General features: G+C 44.2%; 4 protein-coding genes across 5 annotated transcripts in view; 3 read left to right on the top strand and 1 right to left on the bottom strand.

Annotated features, from left to right (window-relative positions):
- The window catches only part of arhgef5 (Rho guanine nucleotide exchange factor (GEF) 5), a 12,349-nt gene extending 11,904 nt beyond the window's left edge, over positions 1 to 445 (top strand). The window contains 1 exon segment of the mRNA XM_067238247.1: positions 1 to 445. This exon segment is cut by the window's left edge and continues 141 nt beyond it. Coding sequence (XP_067094348.1) covers positions 1 to 2 — 2 coding nt within the window. The 3' untranslated portion in view covers positions 3 to 445.
- Positions 446 to 1,826: 1,381 nt separating this feature from the next.
- Positions 1,827 to 4,483, top strand: zgc:92606 (uncharacterized protein LOC100000242 homolog). Its single transcript, XM_067237572.1, has 5 exons — positions 1,827 to 2,015; positions 2,737 to 2,826; positions 3,078 to 3,156; positions 3,632 to 3,750; positions 3,977 to 4,483. The coding sequence occupies exons 2-5, from the start codon at positions 2,737 to 2,739 to the stop codon at positions 4,040 to 4,042; spliced, it is 354 nt and encodes a 117-aa protein (XP_067093673.1). The 5' UTR covers positions 1,827 to 2,015; the 3' UTR covers positions 4,043 to 4,483.
- A 450-nt stretch (positions 4,484 to 4,933) lies between these two features.
- si:dkey-26c10.5 (uncharacterized protein LOC563797 homolog) lies at positions 4,934 to 9,035 on the top strand. Of its 2 annotated transcripts, XM_067238308.1 has the most exons (7): positions 4,934 to 5,067; positions 5,268 to 5,363; positions 6,589 to 6,693; positions 6,953 to 7,096; positions 7,313 to 7,464; positions 7,816 to 7,913; positions 8,088 to 9,035. In XM_067238308.1, the coding sequence occupies exons 1-7, from the start codon at positions 4,974 to 4,976 to the stop codon at positions 8,242 to 8,244; spliced, it is 846 nt and encodes a 281-aa protein (XP_067094409.1). In that variant the 5' UTR covers positions 4,934 to 4,973; the 3' UTR covers positions 8,245 to 9,035. The 2 variants fall into 2 exon arrangements, with proteins under 2 accessions (XP_067094409.1, XP_067094410.1); XM_067238309.1 differs by lacking the exons at positions 4,934 to 5,067; positions 5,268 to 5,363 and adding an exon at positions 6,162 to 6,503.
- Positions 9,036 to 9,191: 156 nt separating this feature from the next.
- Positions 9,192 to 15,537, bottom strand: trpv6 (transient receptor potential cation channel, subfamily V, member 6). Its single transcript, XM_067238307.1, has 17 exons — positions 15,454 to 15,537; positions 15,053 to 15,223; positions 14,826 to 14,923; positions 14,531 to 14,653; positions 14,252 to 14,392; positions 14,048 to 14,146; positions 13,196 to 13,371; positions 12,641 to 12,787; positions 12,185 to 12,264; positions 11,885 to 12,020; positions 11,607 to 11,693; positions 11,253 to 11,329; positions 10,817 to 10,982; positions 10,465 to 10,531; positions 10,091 to 10,359; positions 9,680 to 9,786; positions 9,192 to 9,488 (listed from the first exon to the last, which is right to left on the bottom strand). The coding sequence occupies exons 2-17, from the start codon at positions 15,181 to 15,183 to the stop codon at positions 9,221 to 9,223; spliced, it is 2,172 nt and encodes a 723-aa protein (XP_067094408.1). The 5' UTR covers positions 15,184 to 15,223; positions 15,454 to 15,537; the 3' UTR covers positions 9,192 to 9,220.
- Positions 15,538 to 16,209: the final 672 nt, after the last annotated feature.

Raw genomic sequence — 16,209 nt, 5'->3', positions numbered from 1 at the left:
GAAAGACCGATCACACCGATTAAGTCCCAGATGCAGGGCTAGGATGCTGAAACCCGTGTCTGTGGACAGTGGAGGATGAATCAGCACCAGACTGGAAGGGAAGCTAAATGCAACATGATGCAACAATGCATGTCAAACCAGTGTTTGCCTTAAGGCTGTTCTGTGGGTGGGCCTGACCCTGCCTTGTTTATTTCATGTATAGACTGTTACTGAAAAGCACCTTGACATATCTTGCTAAAGAGGACTGCATCGCTGCATCTCTGCCTGTGGATAGTAGGGCTCCAATACCCCTCATAGCTCTTTCTTTAGGGACTGGATATGCAATGTTTCTATTTCCGGGAAATGTATTATTTGTGTATAATATATTCTGTAGAATTTAGGAAATTCCTTTTATTATAAATGTTGGGACAGATGTTTGTGGAAATACAAATTGTGCTATGTGGAACTCTTTCGGTACATTTATAAGATAGATGTTTGTCCACGTGCATAAGTCAGGGAGGAAGACACACTGGATCGTAATCAAATTTTCTCAAATGGAAAAGAAAATTACCATTTAGGTTTTTCTTGTTCTTTAGATGATTCTTTTAAAGCGTGTTATTTGCTATGCTAACATTGATTTCAAACAATTCAACAAGATGTACAACTTTGGTGCACAGTAGGGTCCGAAAATCTTCGACCATCAGGAAAAATGCTTCGATTTTTTTCTAAGGTAATACTACTTTTCCATTACCAATGACAATGTCAATATGAAGGAAAAGTTGAAACTTTGAAAAAATGCAGATACATTTCTGGATGTCCCTCTGTCCTGCTTTAATGACAGTGTGTATGGACTCCAGAAGTCTCTGTCAAATCTGCTGACCAGTGAGCTTCTTGTGATGTCCCAGAATGCTCTGCTTTCTCAGTCTTATATTCCCTGATTGTTTCATGTGGTTTCAGACTTTGGACTTCACTGTATGTTTGGGTTTTAATATAGTAAAACTGTATTACATGACAACATGTTGTCATATTAACATGTTGATAGAAATTTACACTGCAAATTATCCAAGTGTCATGAAATTTCTGGCAAATTGCTAGAATGGCGATAGGGGTTCTGTGAGATCATTTTCAAAAATAAGATAGAAGTGTCATATTTAGCCCAAAAATCTAAATATAAGTATTTTTAGGCTTCAATTATTTTCAAAATAAAAAAAAAATCTGTCTGAAGTATTGGCTTGTTTGACAGATGCGCTCAGATTAGTGTCTGACGGTTGATCTCTCTCCTCAGACTGTTTTGCTTTAAGCTGTGGGTTTTTACAAGGTTAGAATGCCTGGAATGGGTTAATAAATTATCCTAGACATTTTGACACATTTCTTTGTAGCCCCACACAGACGCTTAATAAACGTTCACAACCACCTAGATACAAGCAATGCTGCTATGATTGGAATGCCCGAATTTGACAAGAGGCCTATTCATCACCGCATTGAGTCTGGGTCTAGTTGCCAAATATTGCAGATTTTTTTAAATTTTTAGATTCAATCAATGCGCTCATCGGAACGATTGAGCTGGGACGAATACATCATACATTACTTTGCCAATAGGCCGTAATAATTTTTTTCCAGATGCATGACCCTATTCTGGAATGGCCCACTTTTATAACAATGTAATTGGTTTAGTTCACCGTCATTCAAAACAGAGTGAAAATGTGAATGGCATCAAAATGAATCTAATAAAAACCTTGTCAACAAACTAAAACCCCGCCTTCTATCTTCTATGATTGGACATCCATATTGTCTGTCGACGGATATGGTGTTCATTTGTTGAAATGTCCTCGACTGGGCGTTGCCGAGTTTGTTGTTGTTTCTGTGCAGAAGAAGTAGTTCAGTCGACATCTTAAAAATACAGCCCCATTTGTGATCATTGGTGCAAATTAAATACTTGTTCGTCGTATTTCCCTAGTGATCGAAGTGTAAGCTGAAGATTTTTAGGAGTGGACTGGAATTAACCCATTCTATTCGATTTCGTTCGTGTTCCAACGGTGAGTATTCCATTCTAAGTTCTGTGGATGTCTTCTTTCTCAGAGATAGCTACAGTGCAGCTAGCTGTTTGTTGCTAATGCTAGGACTTGCTTTTTTGCAAGCCACTTAGTCATGCTGGTTTAAGACGTCCCTAACTAAACAGTATTTACGGAGTTGTTTGCATTTGGTAATATTATCAGCGTATCACCAAATCGATTGTTTTGTTTAGCAAGTATTGTCAGTTGTCTTCTTCACAGATAAGAGAAGGCGCGACCCACCCTTTTAGCTGGATACTGCACTGACGTGGCTTTCTAGTGATCGGACATGGCTGGATGCAAATAGGCCTATAGCCAACAATTGGACACCCTACATTTATGTAATCACTATATTTTCGATGGTATTTTTTCACCTTTTTATATGATTGGCCCAGGTTCTTTAGTGTGACAGTAAGCGACATAACCACATAGGTTCATTATGAAATTTTGCTATTGTGAATGTACATGCATGGTGAAGTGCCAGTTTTAGATCGTGGGGAACAGCATGTACACGTGCCAGACGTCATCAACTGTTTTGACGGCTGTACATTCGGAACGCTCAGTAGAGACAAAACAACAAAAACAGTCCGCTTGTTGTTATGGATTGTTGTTGTTTAGTGACCAGCAGTACTTGCGTTGTTGCACAGCCCATATATCATTTTGACCGTAGAGTTGTTGACCATGTTATGTTCGTTTTCTCTCCTAGATGGGCAGTCAATACCAACGCTCTGTACCGCTGGAGGTGAGGAGAGCGGAGGGGGAGAGAGTGCGAACAAAGCATCCGGACAAAATACCAGTAAGCACAACTGTCACTAATGAAAGTTTTTGCTAGCTTCGTCTATTTTTCCCATACAAACTGATACCAAATGAAAATATCCTACATTATCCCTTATGAGAAATCTGGAAGGACGTGAGACAATGTATTGACCCCGTGGTATTGGGCCTCCACCACTTTGTGATTATGTGCTGTTGTTTAGTGTTCTCTGGGGTTCACTAATTAAAGGTGACCTGTCATGTGTAGTAACTGACTATCATCCATCGCCTCAGATCATCGTGGAGAGAGCAGCTAGATCACGTGCTCCTGACCTGGACAAGAAGAAATACCTTGTGCCCTCCGACTTGACAGGTGAAATAAATGGCCCTGTATTTATAGACAAGATTTTTTCAATGTTTCTTCCTATCTCAGACTAGTTTCCCTTTCTGTATGACACCAACTATTCCCGACTCGTGACCGTGACTGCACTTGTGGTTGGGACCTATCCCTTCCCTGAACCAAATAGTCTTTTAGTTCCTCTTAGAGTACATTGAAACTTAAGAAAAAGTTTGGGTGTGGTTCTGATGGCCCCTCGCTAACCCTCTCTCTCTCTCTTTTTGTTTGTTTGTTTCTCTCTTTTTTTTGTTTGTTTGTTTCTCTCTCTTTGTTTGTTTGTGTCTCTCTCTCTTTGTTTGTTTGTGTCTCCCTCTCTTTGTTTGTTTGTGTCTCCCTCTCTCTCTTTGTTTGTTTGTTTCTCTCTCTCTCTTTGTTTGTTTGTCTCTCCCTCCCTCTCCCTCTCTCTCTCTCTCTCTCTCTCTCTCTCTCTCTCTCTTCCCCCCCCCCTCAGTTGGACAGCTGTGTTTTCTGATCAGACAGCGTGTGTCCATGAGACCAGAGGAAGCGCTCTTCTTCTTTGTGAACAACTCCCTCCCCCCGTCCAGCTCCCCTCTCTCTGCAGTGTACGAGGTAATTACAGACGTGCACAGACACACACACACACCAATGCATCTGAGATAACACATCCTGTACTCCACCTACAGTTACATGTAAACACTCTGCTTACCGATCCACAATTTGTCCCCTTATCACAAAAGTAAACAAATCTAAAGTTTTCTACGTTATCGACCAACCGGTTCGCTTTTTTCCCCCTTTGAATTCTAACACTGCATTTCGATTTCTAACACTGTTCCAGGAACACCACGATGAGGACTTGTTCCTGTACATGACTTACAGTAATGAGAGCGTCTACGGAGCCTGAGAGGAGAGGGAAGGTCAGACGGAGAGAGAGAGACAGGAGATGAAGAGAGGAAGTAGGTTACAGACTGTCGGAGTCAGAAGCTCACACTTTGTTATTTTTACACCACTATTATTCGTCTAGGACATGATATTAGTTTTTGAGTAGGCAGTGGGAATAAGTTGGGTAGGGAAGGGTCTCAAGGGGTTTTTGGTTTGTCAGTTTTTTGCGATTAGCGTAGTGTTTTTCTGTTAATGCCCAAACTATGTTGATAGTTTGTAAAAGTTTAATTTGAAAGAGGCAGTGAAAGCAAAGTTTCATTGGTGAAGAAAGGTATTTGAAAAGGGAGATAACTCTCTTTATTTTCATCTTTCTCTCTCGGTCATCTGTATTTAATGCAAATAGTATTTCTTTTTTTGTAAATGAAAATCATGAACTTTTGTGGAAAATAAAAATTTAAATGCATGTATTCCTGAGTTTTCCATTAATTGCGTGTTGTTTAGCAGATTCTTCGTGATTTCTGGGAAATTCAATACAGAAATTCACAAAAAAAAAAAATCCTGTTGACACACATAGGCAAAGACTATGACGAAATAATGTCCATTATTGCCGGAGGCAGAGAGGAAGAGAGAGAGAAGAGAAACAAATCAGGAGGAAGTTATCAGTTTTATATTGGTTATGCAGACACACAGTTTATGGTACAAAGCTATTGGGTCATCTCAAAATACAACTAACCAGACTTCGAAAGCCTTCGAGTCCGATACGGATTAAAACTAAACTGTTCTCACACCTCTTGGTCCAAAAAAACAAACCACACCACGGCGCTCAGCGTCTGGATCTGTGCGGGTTAACAAACGGGTACAGAAGTAGCAGGGTTGAGTTTGCTGGATGGGCTTAAAGGGCTTTCCAGGGAAACTGAAAGTTAGAGAGACTGAGGAAAAGGACAGGGACAGCGATGGAGTTGCAGGACCTCACCCCAGCGGAGGATCGAGTGGAGGAGGTGGTGGAGGAGGAAGAGGAGGAGAAAAGACAAATGCTGGATGTTGAAGGTGAAGTGTGATGACCTGTGTCATACAAGGCCTTTACAATAATCTTTAGTCATTGTCATACCACTCTTCAAGTTGTTTAAATAGTCGTGTATATATTTAAGAGGTTATCTTTTTTGTCTGCCTGGTTGGCTGAACATCTGCGTGTCGGTCTGTCTGTCTTTCTGTCTACCTGCCTGTCTGTCTGTCTGTTTTCCTGGCAGTTAAAGAAGACAAATCCTGTGTCTACAATGCACTGAAAACACAAACCGAGGATATCTATTCTGTGGCTGTCTGGCCTTCGACCAAAGACAAAGCAGGTACATGTAGCTCTCCTGAACAACATTCTGATAGCTGCGCAGACCTAATACCCATATATGCCTGAATGCAATACAAAAGAAATTGCTTTACAAAGTTAGTTGAAAGTTGGAAAACATGTTGTCTTAGGGACTAAATAATTGTGGCTTTAATTGTTATTTATTTTAGAGGGAACCCAATGTGTGTCCAAATGCCTTATTTTGCTTGTATACGTTGTAATGATAACTTAAAACGGGATTGTATTTTACGTTGTTTTAATGACACAATCTGCTATTACCATCCACTATTCACTTTAAGTTCATTAGGCCTATGCATAGTCAACATTAAAAGATAAAGAAATTGCTCATGGTAACCCCTCATTAACAAAAGATCAAGATGGAAATCAAATCAAAAAGAGGAACAGAGAGAGAGACTGAAGAGTGTGTGAAACAACACAGCATAAACACCATTCACTCTGTTCCGTTTTTCATTTTTTGATTAAATAATTGCTGTAGCAAGTTGATATAAACGTAACCAACAACACACACAAGTGTTGGTTTGATAATTTCTTGCCTTCATTATATTCCATATTGAAAACATGGACAGAAAGCAGTCGACAACATAGTTTCGTATTTTTCTTCACATTGGGAATAGACATTGTCATTCAATTTCAGAAGTGTTGACCTGAAATGTGGACTTATCTGTTGTTGCCATACTAACGGGAACGGCCTGTTTATACAGCTTTCCAAGGTCTGTAGTTATCTCAAATTAGAAGAAATCCAGAGTGCGTGCGCGTGTTTGTGCGCGGGGTTGTCCTACTGTGTTAGTGGGTGTGTGTGCGAGGGAGAGAGAGAAGAATCGTGGGACAGACCAAGTATTGTGTTACATTAATTAATTATAAATCTAAGAAGGGCAAGTTGCTAGGGAGAGGGACATGGGTGTCCCAAATCCCAAACGTCTGGCACAGACTGGGTTAGCACACATTAGACGGGAGTTGCATTTACAGAAACACCCTACGGCGTAGCTACTTGGGACAGGGATATCCGCCATGTATATCAAATTCTGTCGTAATTACGACGCTGACATAAAGTCATCGGATGAGGCGAAGACTAAATGTTTTGGCGAAGTGACGAATTTATCGGTTGAGTTAAAGGAAAAGCCAGGTATGGCAGTGATGTCGATGTTGTGGATTATAGCTTGTTAACAGGCCTACTAATAGCGTAACGTTTCTTCTTTCCATCTCAACAGACCTTCAGATCCATGGAAAAGTGCGTGTGTACCGCGCGCTGTGTTTCCTTCTGTCCTTAATATGCCTTGTTCTGCTGTTTGTCGTCATTATCCTGTGCGTGAAATGTGAGTAAAAACCGGGCTATGGAAAACAATGCCTACAAGAAACGAAATTACAAACGTAATTCAAGTTAAAAACGTTTTTAGCCAAGACCGAAAATTGTATTGATAAAAATATGTAAAAAAAACAAAAAAAACAAACATTGTTTGTAACAGGCTACTTCACTGTAATCTGATAGGGGGTATTAATTTCGGTACTGGTGCCCGTGCATGTTCAGACTGCGTCATTCTCTGCCATCCTACACCACCCTGTTTGATTTTCTAGTCCCCACGGAGGCTCTGGTCTGCCCAGAAAGAGAGAGAGAGGGGACAGAGGAGACAGTGGTGAAAGTAGAGGAAACGCGCCAGTCTCCTCCGATGTGCAGTCTTCAGAAATGCAAAGCCCAACATCCACAGTTTGGAACCCCAAGTGAGTTCGTGTCTCCGTGGTAGACTACAAACAAGAGTGTTGCGAGCACAACATCTGTTGCCTCCAAATAAAGACAAACAATTTGATTATTTAAATGTTAAATTAAATTGTTTTTGAATGATTGTATTTTCAATTGAATTTTGTGGCCGACATTTTGTGTCAGTTAGGAGAGGACGTTATTGTTCTGTGTTGTGTGCCCCCGTCCTTCATGCACAGGTTCACCCTGCCAGCCGTGTGCCGAGGGCTGGCTGCTGTTTGAGGACTCGTGCTTCTTCCTGTCCAGGGAGCGTCAGAGCTGGGAGGACAGCAGGAAGTACTGCAGTGCAAGAGGAGGGGATCTGGCCGTCATAACCAACGACAGAGTGCAGGTGCAACAGTCAACACACCTCACTTCTTCTCTCCACATTCTCTCTCTCCACATTCTCTCTCTCCACATTCTCTCTCTCTCTCTCTCTCTCTCTCTCTCTCTCTCCACATTCTCTCTCTCCACATTCTCTCTCTCTCTCTCTCTCTCTCTCATCATTCTCTCTCTCTTTCTCTCCATGTTCTCTCTCTCCACATTCTATCTCTCTCTCTCTCCACATTCTATCTCTCTCTCTCTCCACATTCTCTCTCTTGCCTGTTTTTGTTGTGACCTTCAAAGGACTCAATGCCATGGTTATCGTTTAATAGTCAAAACAGCAGGAATAAGGAGTTTTGAAAGGACTGTCCTCTTCCAGAACTTTCTAACCAAGGAGGGGAACCTTTTATACTGGATTGGTTTGAGGTACAAGGCCGAACAGTGGACCTGGGTAACCAGCGCTGCATTGACAAAGAGGTGTGAGAACTGACAACACACATGCACACACACACACACAGACATTGTAAGCTTCTACAGTATATTACACTCCACTTTATTCGTTGTATATGTCAACTCTCTCCCACCCCTGCTAGCTTGATTTAGGCCCTGATCAGTATTGAGATTCTTCTTTTCTTCTTCTCTGGTTGACAGCTACTGGGGAGAACGTGCCCCGGTAGGTGACTGTGGCTTGCTGCTTGGCAACAAGTCAACCAATCAGAGCTGGAATGCCTCACCGTGTTTCTACAGCAGTGCTTACATCTGCCAGACCCAGAAGAGACACTTCCCTCTCCCAGCAGCCCTGGCCTAGCCCACCTGCCTCTGACCCCTGACCTTCCCAGCAGCCCTGGCCTAGCCCACCTGCCTCTGACCCCTGACCTTCCCAGCAGCCCTGGCCTAGCCCACCTGCCTCTGACCCCTGACCTTCCCAGCAGCCCTGGCCTAGCCCACCTGCCTCTGACCCCTGACCTTCCCAGCAGCCCTGGCCTAGCCCACCTGCCTCTGACCCCTGACCTTCCCAGCAGCCCTGGCCTAGCCCACCTGCCTCTGACCCCTGACCTTCCCAGCAGCCCTGGCCTAGCCCACCTGCCTCTGACCCCTGACCTTCCCAGCAGCCCTGGCCTAGCCCACCTGCCTCTGACCCCTGACCTTCCCAGCAGCCTGCTCCACGCCTTGTCCAGTAGGGGCCACAGGGCATTACATGGTCCTGACTTTGACCAACTTACTTGTTACTGTTGATAATCATGCTATGCTATCTCAACTCCTGTTTTACAGGTTTTAAATCAATTATTACAAGATCTATGTTTTAACACGTGTCTTAACACATAATTGTAGTGATGATTTTGTGTCAAATTCAATCATTTTGTGCCTGGTTGTGCTGTAATGTGTATCAATAATGTACTGTAGAATGTGCACTGGAAATTCTGCATTAGAATCTTATATTGGAGAACTTTATTGCTCAGTTTTGTCAAACCTTTTATTGAAATGTAGATTTCTTTGCTTTCTGGCATAGAACTTAGATTTTTTTTTATATATTCAATCATTTTGTACGGTGTTCATACTAACTAAATAAATAAAGATGGTGTTTTGATTTACACTTTATTTTGTTAAAGTGCTTACTTGAAATCATACAGGTCATAGTCCTTGTTTGTAGCTCATCGTTATTCACACTATATTCACACTCTCAGTCTCAGCTACATTTACTGAAATATAATCTCCTGCTACATAATACTGCATGAAATGATTGCACCACATGTATATATTTCCAATACACAGTTAACCTTTTCTCAAACATACTTGACTTCCTGCACCTCTTCAGGTTCCTCTGGGTCTGGCTCCAAACCCAAAGCACTGTTCCGGATGATCTCCCAGCCGGTTAACCTTCTGTTTGGACTGAGGATGCCTCTGAACTTGGGTGGTCTGACCGCTCTGCTTGTTTCTTTGGCCTTGTCGGCCTCCTTAGCCGCCTCCTCTTTGCTGGCTTCGTCGTCCTTGGAGAACGCGCTCATGTAGCGACGCATCTTCTGAACCAACGGGTTGTTTCGATCCTCGACCCTGCGGAGGAGACGGGACACTGTCTGAAGGTGAGGCTAGAGCAGGGAGCTGTCTGAAGGTGAGGCTAGAGCAGGGAGCTGTCTGAAGGTGAGGCTAGAGCAGGGAGCTGTCTGAAGGTGAGGCTAGAGCAGGGAGCTGTCTGAAGGTGAGGCTAGAGCAGGGAGCTGTTCAGAGTGGCAGAGTTGTCTTACCGGAGGTACCATCGCTCCTCCAGGCCGTAGGGCACCCCGCACACCCCCAGCCGAGGCCACAGGCAGCGGGGAAGACGTCTCTCCAGCATCAAGATAGTGGCCACCACCTGTGGAGGACCAGACCAGGGGGGAATCATGCACCTAGCTACACCTGTGATTTACATTTTACATTTAGTCATTTAGCAGACGCTCTTATCCAGAGCGACTTACAGTAAGTACAGGGACATTCCCCCCGAGGCAAGTAGGGTTAAGTGCCTTGCCCAAGGACACAACGTCATGTGCACCGGCCGGGAATCGAACTGGCAACCTTCAGATTACTAGCCCGATGCTCTATCCGCTCAGCCACCTGACTCCACCTGGCCCCATCACCCTGTGATGCTACATTACGTTAATGTGTGTGTGTGTGTGTACCTGAGTCCTCCACAGCTCGTCTCTCTCCTGGGCCACCCTCCAGTGAGTGTCACTCATCATGGCGATGAGCAGGTTGAGCAGTAGGATGTAGGAGACCACAGAGAAGGTGCAGTGCAGCACATGGACGATAGGGGGCGTATAGATGGTGTGGTCCACTGGCAGGTCGATCAAGCCCACACTGAGCTCAAACAGGGAGAACAGGGTGATGGGGAAGGATTTGTACGCAGGCAGAGAGCCTGGTTGCTGGGTCATGTACACCATCCACATTGCTGACACAGAGAAAAAAGAAAAGTGTTTCGTTAGTTGAGGGAATGGAGATTTCAACGAACGCATATGCCTTCTTCGATTGAATACGTGAGACGGGATATGCTCACCGGTGGAATATCCTATCAGGACGATAAATATCAGCCACATAAACTTGGTCAGGTCTCCAAATATGATCTAGAAGGAAATGAGAGAACAACATTTTAGCCTGAGAATGAAAATAGCGACGTGTGAACGAACATCTGTTTCCACACAGTGAATGTGCAGAAGTGTGAATTAGCTCCACTGACTAGTACTAAATATAATATGTACTATATATACTCTTCATCTGGTATTTACACAACAGCCTTATACAGAACGACAATACGTACTCACACAAACGGCATTCATAAGTTAATAATGGCATTCACATAAGTGGTGCTTACCCACAATTGGCAACTTGGAATGGGACTAAGTCTGTACCTTCTGTATCATGATGACGTATGGGCCTAGCATCTGGAACCCACGAGCGAAGAACATGATGTTGCTCCAGCCAAGCACCAGACACACAGCCATGACCACGCCCTCACCCTGCAGTCCGCTGGTCCTGAACACACACAGCAGCACCACCAAGCTGGCGTAGCCGATACTGCACACACACACACACACACAGACACATGGGCACACACACACAGACACATGGGCACACACACATACAGACACACGGACACAAGGACACACACACACACACGGGCACACATACACAGACACACACACGGGCACACGGACACACACACACGGGCACACACACACAGACACACACACGGACACACACACACACACACACAACCAGTCAGTTAACCAACAGTGCTAAGTCAGGTTGTCTTGTCATGTCAAAGTTATTTAAGTGCTAACTTACAGGATGACATGGAAAGGCCCCCCAAGAGCTGTCTGTCCAAAGTACCGCTTGGCCCCGACTCTCAGGATATCTGGAATCTGTGGGATTAGCGGACATGCAGATTTAGATCCGTTACGGCCTAGATCAAAGTACAACAGCCACAATTCTGCCATCTCATACTGTATGTGTCACAAAGACACAGAGTATGGACAGTATGTGTCATATAGACAGAGAGTATGTACAGTATGTGTCATATAGACAGAGAGTCTGGACAGTATGTGTCATATAGACAGGAAGTCTGGACAGTATGTTTCATAAATACAGGAAGTCTGGACAGTATGCAGATTAGACTGTGCTTCTTCTTCTTCTACGGACCTCCAGGAGCAGAATAACCATGGCCCCCAGGATACTGATAATCTCTCCCACCAGCCGAAGCCTGTCCTCATTGCTCACATAGCTTTCCTGAGGGGCGGGGACAGACAGGACATGGTAGAGATCAACCACTGAGCGACCGGGTCATTATCATGTCTGTTGGATAGGCACATATACATACATACATACACGCGGTTTTCCCCTACCTTGAAGGTTTTCTGAACCGCTATGGTTTTGGATAGGCACATATACATACATACATACACGTGGTTTTCCCCTACCTTGAAGGTTTTCTGAACCGCTATGGTTTTGTCTTCCTCAGAAGTGGTGTAGTTCTCCGGAGTGTCCTTTAGAGGGCGATACATGCAGCAGAGTGTGAATGTTGAGATGTAGAGCAGGTAGATCATCAGCAAAAACCTGTTCACAAGCACAACAACAGGACATGTTAATAATGAACCCGAACGTTACATCGTTCACAACATCACAAATGATTAGGAGATGTACACAACATCACAAATAATTAGGATGTGACCTAAAGAGAGTGTGTGTGTGTGTACTTGCATGTGTATGTGCGTGATTACCTAAAGTAGTGTTTTCCATAGAGGTTCCACTTGAGACTGACTAGCTGCCTGATAGGAGTAATCTCTAGTATCGCCCTGGCCTGAAGGACAGAAGGAAGGAGGGGAGGAGGGGAGGATGAGGAAAACAAGGCGGAGGAGGGGAGGAAACTGTGTCGACTGTGTAACCCTGCAGAATGTCCTCCGATATTCACATGTACATATCAAATATAGTTTAAATTGTTCCGTTTTTTCAAAGGTTTCAGTTACATTTACATTTAGTCATTTAGCAGATGCTCTTATCCAGAGCGACTTACAGTAAGTACAGGGACATTCTCCCCGAGGCAAGTAAGGTGAAGTGCCTTGCCCAAGGACACAACGTCATTTGGCACGGCCGGGAATCGAACTGGGCAACCTTCAGATTACCAGCCCGCTTCCCTAACCGCTCAGCCACCTGACTCCCTGACAGTTGCGGCCTACCTCTCTTATCTGGCTTCCCACGATGAGTTCCAGTACCGAGTGGTTGTCGGCCCAGGAGTCGATCTCTGTCAGGTCATAGATGCTTGAGGTCAGGGGCCCTAGACTCCATTGGACCACTCGCCTCCTGTTGACCAGGTGCTGGAAGAACTGAGAGAAAAGTACAGACGGTCAGACAATAACAGAGGAAGCAGAAACCATTCCTCAGAGATGGCACACAGGAAGTACACACATCCGTCACTCAAATAGAAGTACAGATACTGATGCTTAAAAGGGTAAAAGTTAATGTGCTGACTACTTTACCTGGAGTGAAAAAGTGTAAAGAAGTAGGGGCTCTGACATATACTTAAGTAAAAAGTAGCTATTACTTCTACCTGTAAAAATATTTTTTCAACCTTTCGAAACCTTTTTGTATTTTTATTTTTTCAACTATTGTGCACTTTTTTGAAACTTCTTTTCAGAAATAGTTTTTAAACCTTTCTAAAAATGTTTTTTTTTTCTCACAAAGTCTCAATAAGAAACATGGTTCTCCCATGTTGTGCTCCAGTATGCTCTTACTACAATGTTGCCCTTCTTGGCAGCCAGTTTGAAGGGTGTGATGCCACGGTAGTTGGGCACCATGTCCAGCGGCACAGGCTGGTCCAGCTCACCATCCTGAGTCAAGAGCAGGTCCACTGCCTGGCATGCTATCGTCTTAGTAGGCTGTAAGACGAGGATATGGAGGATGGTGTTGCCTGGAGGAGAAGAGATGAAGGGATGAGATGAGAGAGGAGAAAGGGGATGTAAACATGGGGGTTCAGATGGCTGAGCGGTTAGGGAATCGGGCTATTAATCAGAAGGTTGCCGGTTCGATTTCCCGGCTGTGCGCATTTACGTTGTGTCCTTGGGCAAGGCACCTCACTCTACTTGCCTTGGGGAGAATGTCCCTGTACTTACTGTAAGTCGCTCTGGATAAGAGCGTCTGCTAAATGATTAAATGTAAATGTAAACATAGGAAGAGAAACAGAGAGTGGGGGAGATTGAGATGTATATGGACACATACACCTAGGTGATGGAGAGATAAAACCAGTCTTTGTGAGGTACGGTAAACCACACAGGAGAAGGACGAGGGGGGAACAGAGGAAGAAGTCCCGGGGGGGACACAACCCGCCCATCCTGGGAAAAATATAATTTTACCCCCCCAATAAATCACTGTAAACGTAACTATGTAATTTCAATAATATTAATAATACGCAATGAAAGCGCTTTGCTGATTATGGACACAATGGCGCTTTTTTAATGTGCTGTGTTACAGCAGTAATTTTGGTGTCCCCCTCAGGAATTGCTCTTGAGAAAATGCCATATAATTGTCCCCCCCAAAGTTGATAGCAGATTTTCGCCACTGGGGGGGAGGAGAGCGGTGGTTCATACCTCGGGAGTCCTGGGCCCTTGTGTTAGCTCCGGCGCTGATCAGCATCGTCATGATGTCCAAATTCGCCACGCACGCGGCGAAGGACAAGACGTGCTCGCCTGTAGTCCAAATATGGTCATGTTAGACGTAGGACTTCTCCCAATGTACCAACTAGGCACATATTCCCAATCATTCCCAACACAATCGTAGACACACAGACACACCGTAGTAGAGGAGGCCTCCTCTCCTTTTCCTGAAATATGTTCCTGTGACCCTCTGAGTGGAGACATCAGCCCCTCTGGCAATCATGTCACGGACCAGGTTGAGATTCTGATTCATGACAGCGATGTGTAGAGGAGTCAAACCTGAGAGAGAGAGAGAGAGAGAGAGAGAGAGAGAGAGAGGAAGAGTGAGAGAAAAAAGGGGAGGGAAATGGTTGATTTGGGAATGTCTCTACTAAACTATCTCTATCTGTCTGTGTGTGTGTGTGTGTTCTTACACACCATGGAAGAGATCAGAGGTCATGGGCTCGTTGATGAGTTCAGGAGCTGCCTCCATCAGACATATCGCAGCCTCCACATTTTCTGCCATTACTGACACATGTAGGGCTGTCTCCCCCAGAGCACCTACAAACACACACATGCATGCACATGCAAACACACACACACATGCACGCACATGCACACACACACACACACACACACACACACACACACACACAGGGGAGAGAATTTTAGCACAGAAGTGACAGTCACTGATAATCACCAAGAAACAAAATCTTCAGAAGACTGGGCGGACCTCTTTCAAAGATGTTGGTGGAAGCACAGCTCAGAAGCTTCTTGATACAGCCCACATCATTCTCCTTCGCAGCGTCGAAGAGAGGGATGTCTTTTATCCTGTGAGGATGACACAAGATGAGTGACTTGATCAGACACAGAACAGATTTCACTACAGACCAATTCGATTGAACAGCAGCTTGTGTTTTAACAAGCTGTTGTGGTGTTGGACCAATAAGAAGCTCTCACTGTCTGCTCTGAAGCAGGAAGGTTTCATCCAGCATCTCAATCCACCCTTTTTTATTCTGTAGGCGGAACCTTAGCTGGCTCCACCAATGGTTGAGTTCACCTGGGGCGGAAATGGCAAGACGGGGGGCCATTTTCTGTGATTGGCTTGACTGCGATGTCCTATAAAAATATCTGAGAAAGGTTTCCAGATCATGAAAAACATTTTACTCACCACACACTATCCATAATTATTAAACTGGTTTTATTTAACATAACTTTACTTTATATTTCAAACCTTGAAACAGTATGAAGGTATAGTACAGTAATATTAGTGTTACACAAGGTCAATTTTTTTTTTTACTTATGTCTATTCCTATTCTGACTATTCCTACAAAGAAACAAGTTATACAAAGAAAACTTACTTTTACAGAAGAGAAAGGTTAGTCCTCAATCCCTGACAAAACTCAAAAGCATGTTTTGAAATGTTTCACAGCCTTGGCATCACTCGTTTGGGAAGCATTGTGTCACGCAGCAGTTTGACCCTTTATATACAGGAGAGGCAAAGTAGGAGGAGATACCTGGAAAGGAAGGTCAGATGAAAAAAGAGATAGAGAGAAAAAGAGGGAAAGGAGGGGGGGGTGACAGGTGGAATGGGAGGAGCAGCTTTGAACAGGTACAATTTCATCATGACAGTAGGGCATTCCACTTGACTTTGAGTTATATACATATATATATACATAATATACTTATTTACATTTAGTCATTTAGCAGACGCTCTTATCCAGACCGACTTACAGTAAGTACAGGGACATTCCCCCCGAGGCAAGTAGGGTGAAGTGCCTTGCCCAAGGACACAACGTCATTTGGCACAGCCGGGAATCGAACTGGCAACCTTCAGATTACTAGCCCGATTCCCTAACCGCTCAGCCACCTGACTCACGGCTCATATTGAGCCTATGATGGGTGTTTTGAAATAAGAGGTCACTTACAACAGAAGTTGCTTCTTCTAACTTTTACATTATAAATGATAACCTAGGGGAGTCAGTTGGCTGAGCGGTGAGGGAGTCGGGCTAGTAATCCGAAGGTTGCCAGTTCGATTCCCGGTCATGCCAACTGACGTTGTGTCCTCGGGCAAGGCACTTCACCCTACTTGCCTCGGGGGAATGTCCCTGTACTTA

Source organism: Osmerus mordax, chromosome 6 (assembly GCF_038355195.1).
Source record: "Osmerus mordax isolate fOsmMor3 chromosome 6, fOsmMor3.pri, whole genome shotgun sequence".
NCBI classification, from domain to species: Eukaryota; Metazoa; Chordata; class Actinopteri; order Osmeriformes; family Osmeridae; genus Osmerus; species Osmerus mordax.
Note: the sequence above shows the minus strand (reverse complement) of the source record. Positions and strands in the feature narration are given on the sequence as shown.

Coding starts and splice junctions, on each gene's coding strand:
- trpv6 (XM_067238307.1), bottom strand. CDS start 15,183: ATGGCCCCCCGTCTTGCCATTTCCGCCCCAGGTGAACTCAACCATTGG. Junction 14,393..14,530: donor GACCTCTGATCTCTTCCATG/GTGTGTAAGAAC, acceptor TCTCTCTCTCAG/GTTTGACTCCTCTACACATC. Junction 13,372..14,047: donor AAGGGCCCAGGACTCCCGAG/GTATGAACCACC, acceptor CTTCTCCTCCAG/GCAACACCATCCTCCATATC.
- si:dkey-26c10.5 (XM_067238308.1), top strand. CDS start 4,974: ATGGAGTTGCAGGACCTCACCCCAGCGGAGGATCGAGTGGAGGAGGTG. Junction 5,068..5,267: donor ACAAATGCTGGATGTTGAAG/GTGAAGTGTGAT, acceptor TTTTCCTGGCAG/TTAAAGAAGACAAATCCTGT. Junction 7,097..7,312: donor TCCACAGTTTGGAACCCCAA/GTGAGTTCGTGT, acceptor CTTCATGCACAG/GTTCACCCTGCCAGCCGTGT.
- zgc:92606 (XM_067237572.1), top strand. CDS start 2,737: ATGGGCAGTCAATACCAACGCTCTGTACCGCTGGAGGTGAGGAGAGCG. Junction 2,827..3,077: donor AGCATCCGGACAAAATACCA/GTAAGCACAACT, acceptor CCATCGCCTCAG/ATCATCGTGGAGAGAGCAGC. Junction 3,751..3,976: donor CTCTCTCTGCAGTGTACGAG/GTAATTACAGAC, acceptor ACACTGTTCCAG/GAACACCACGATGAGGACTT.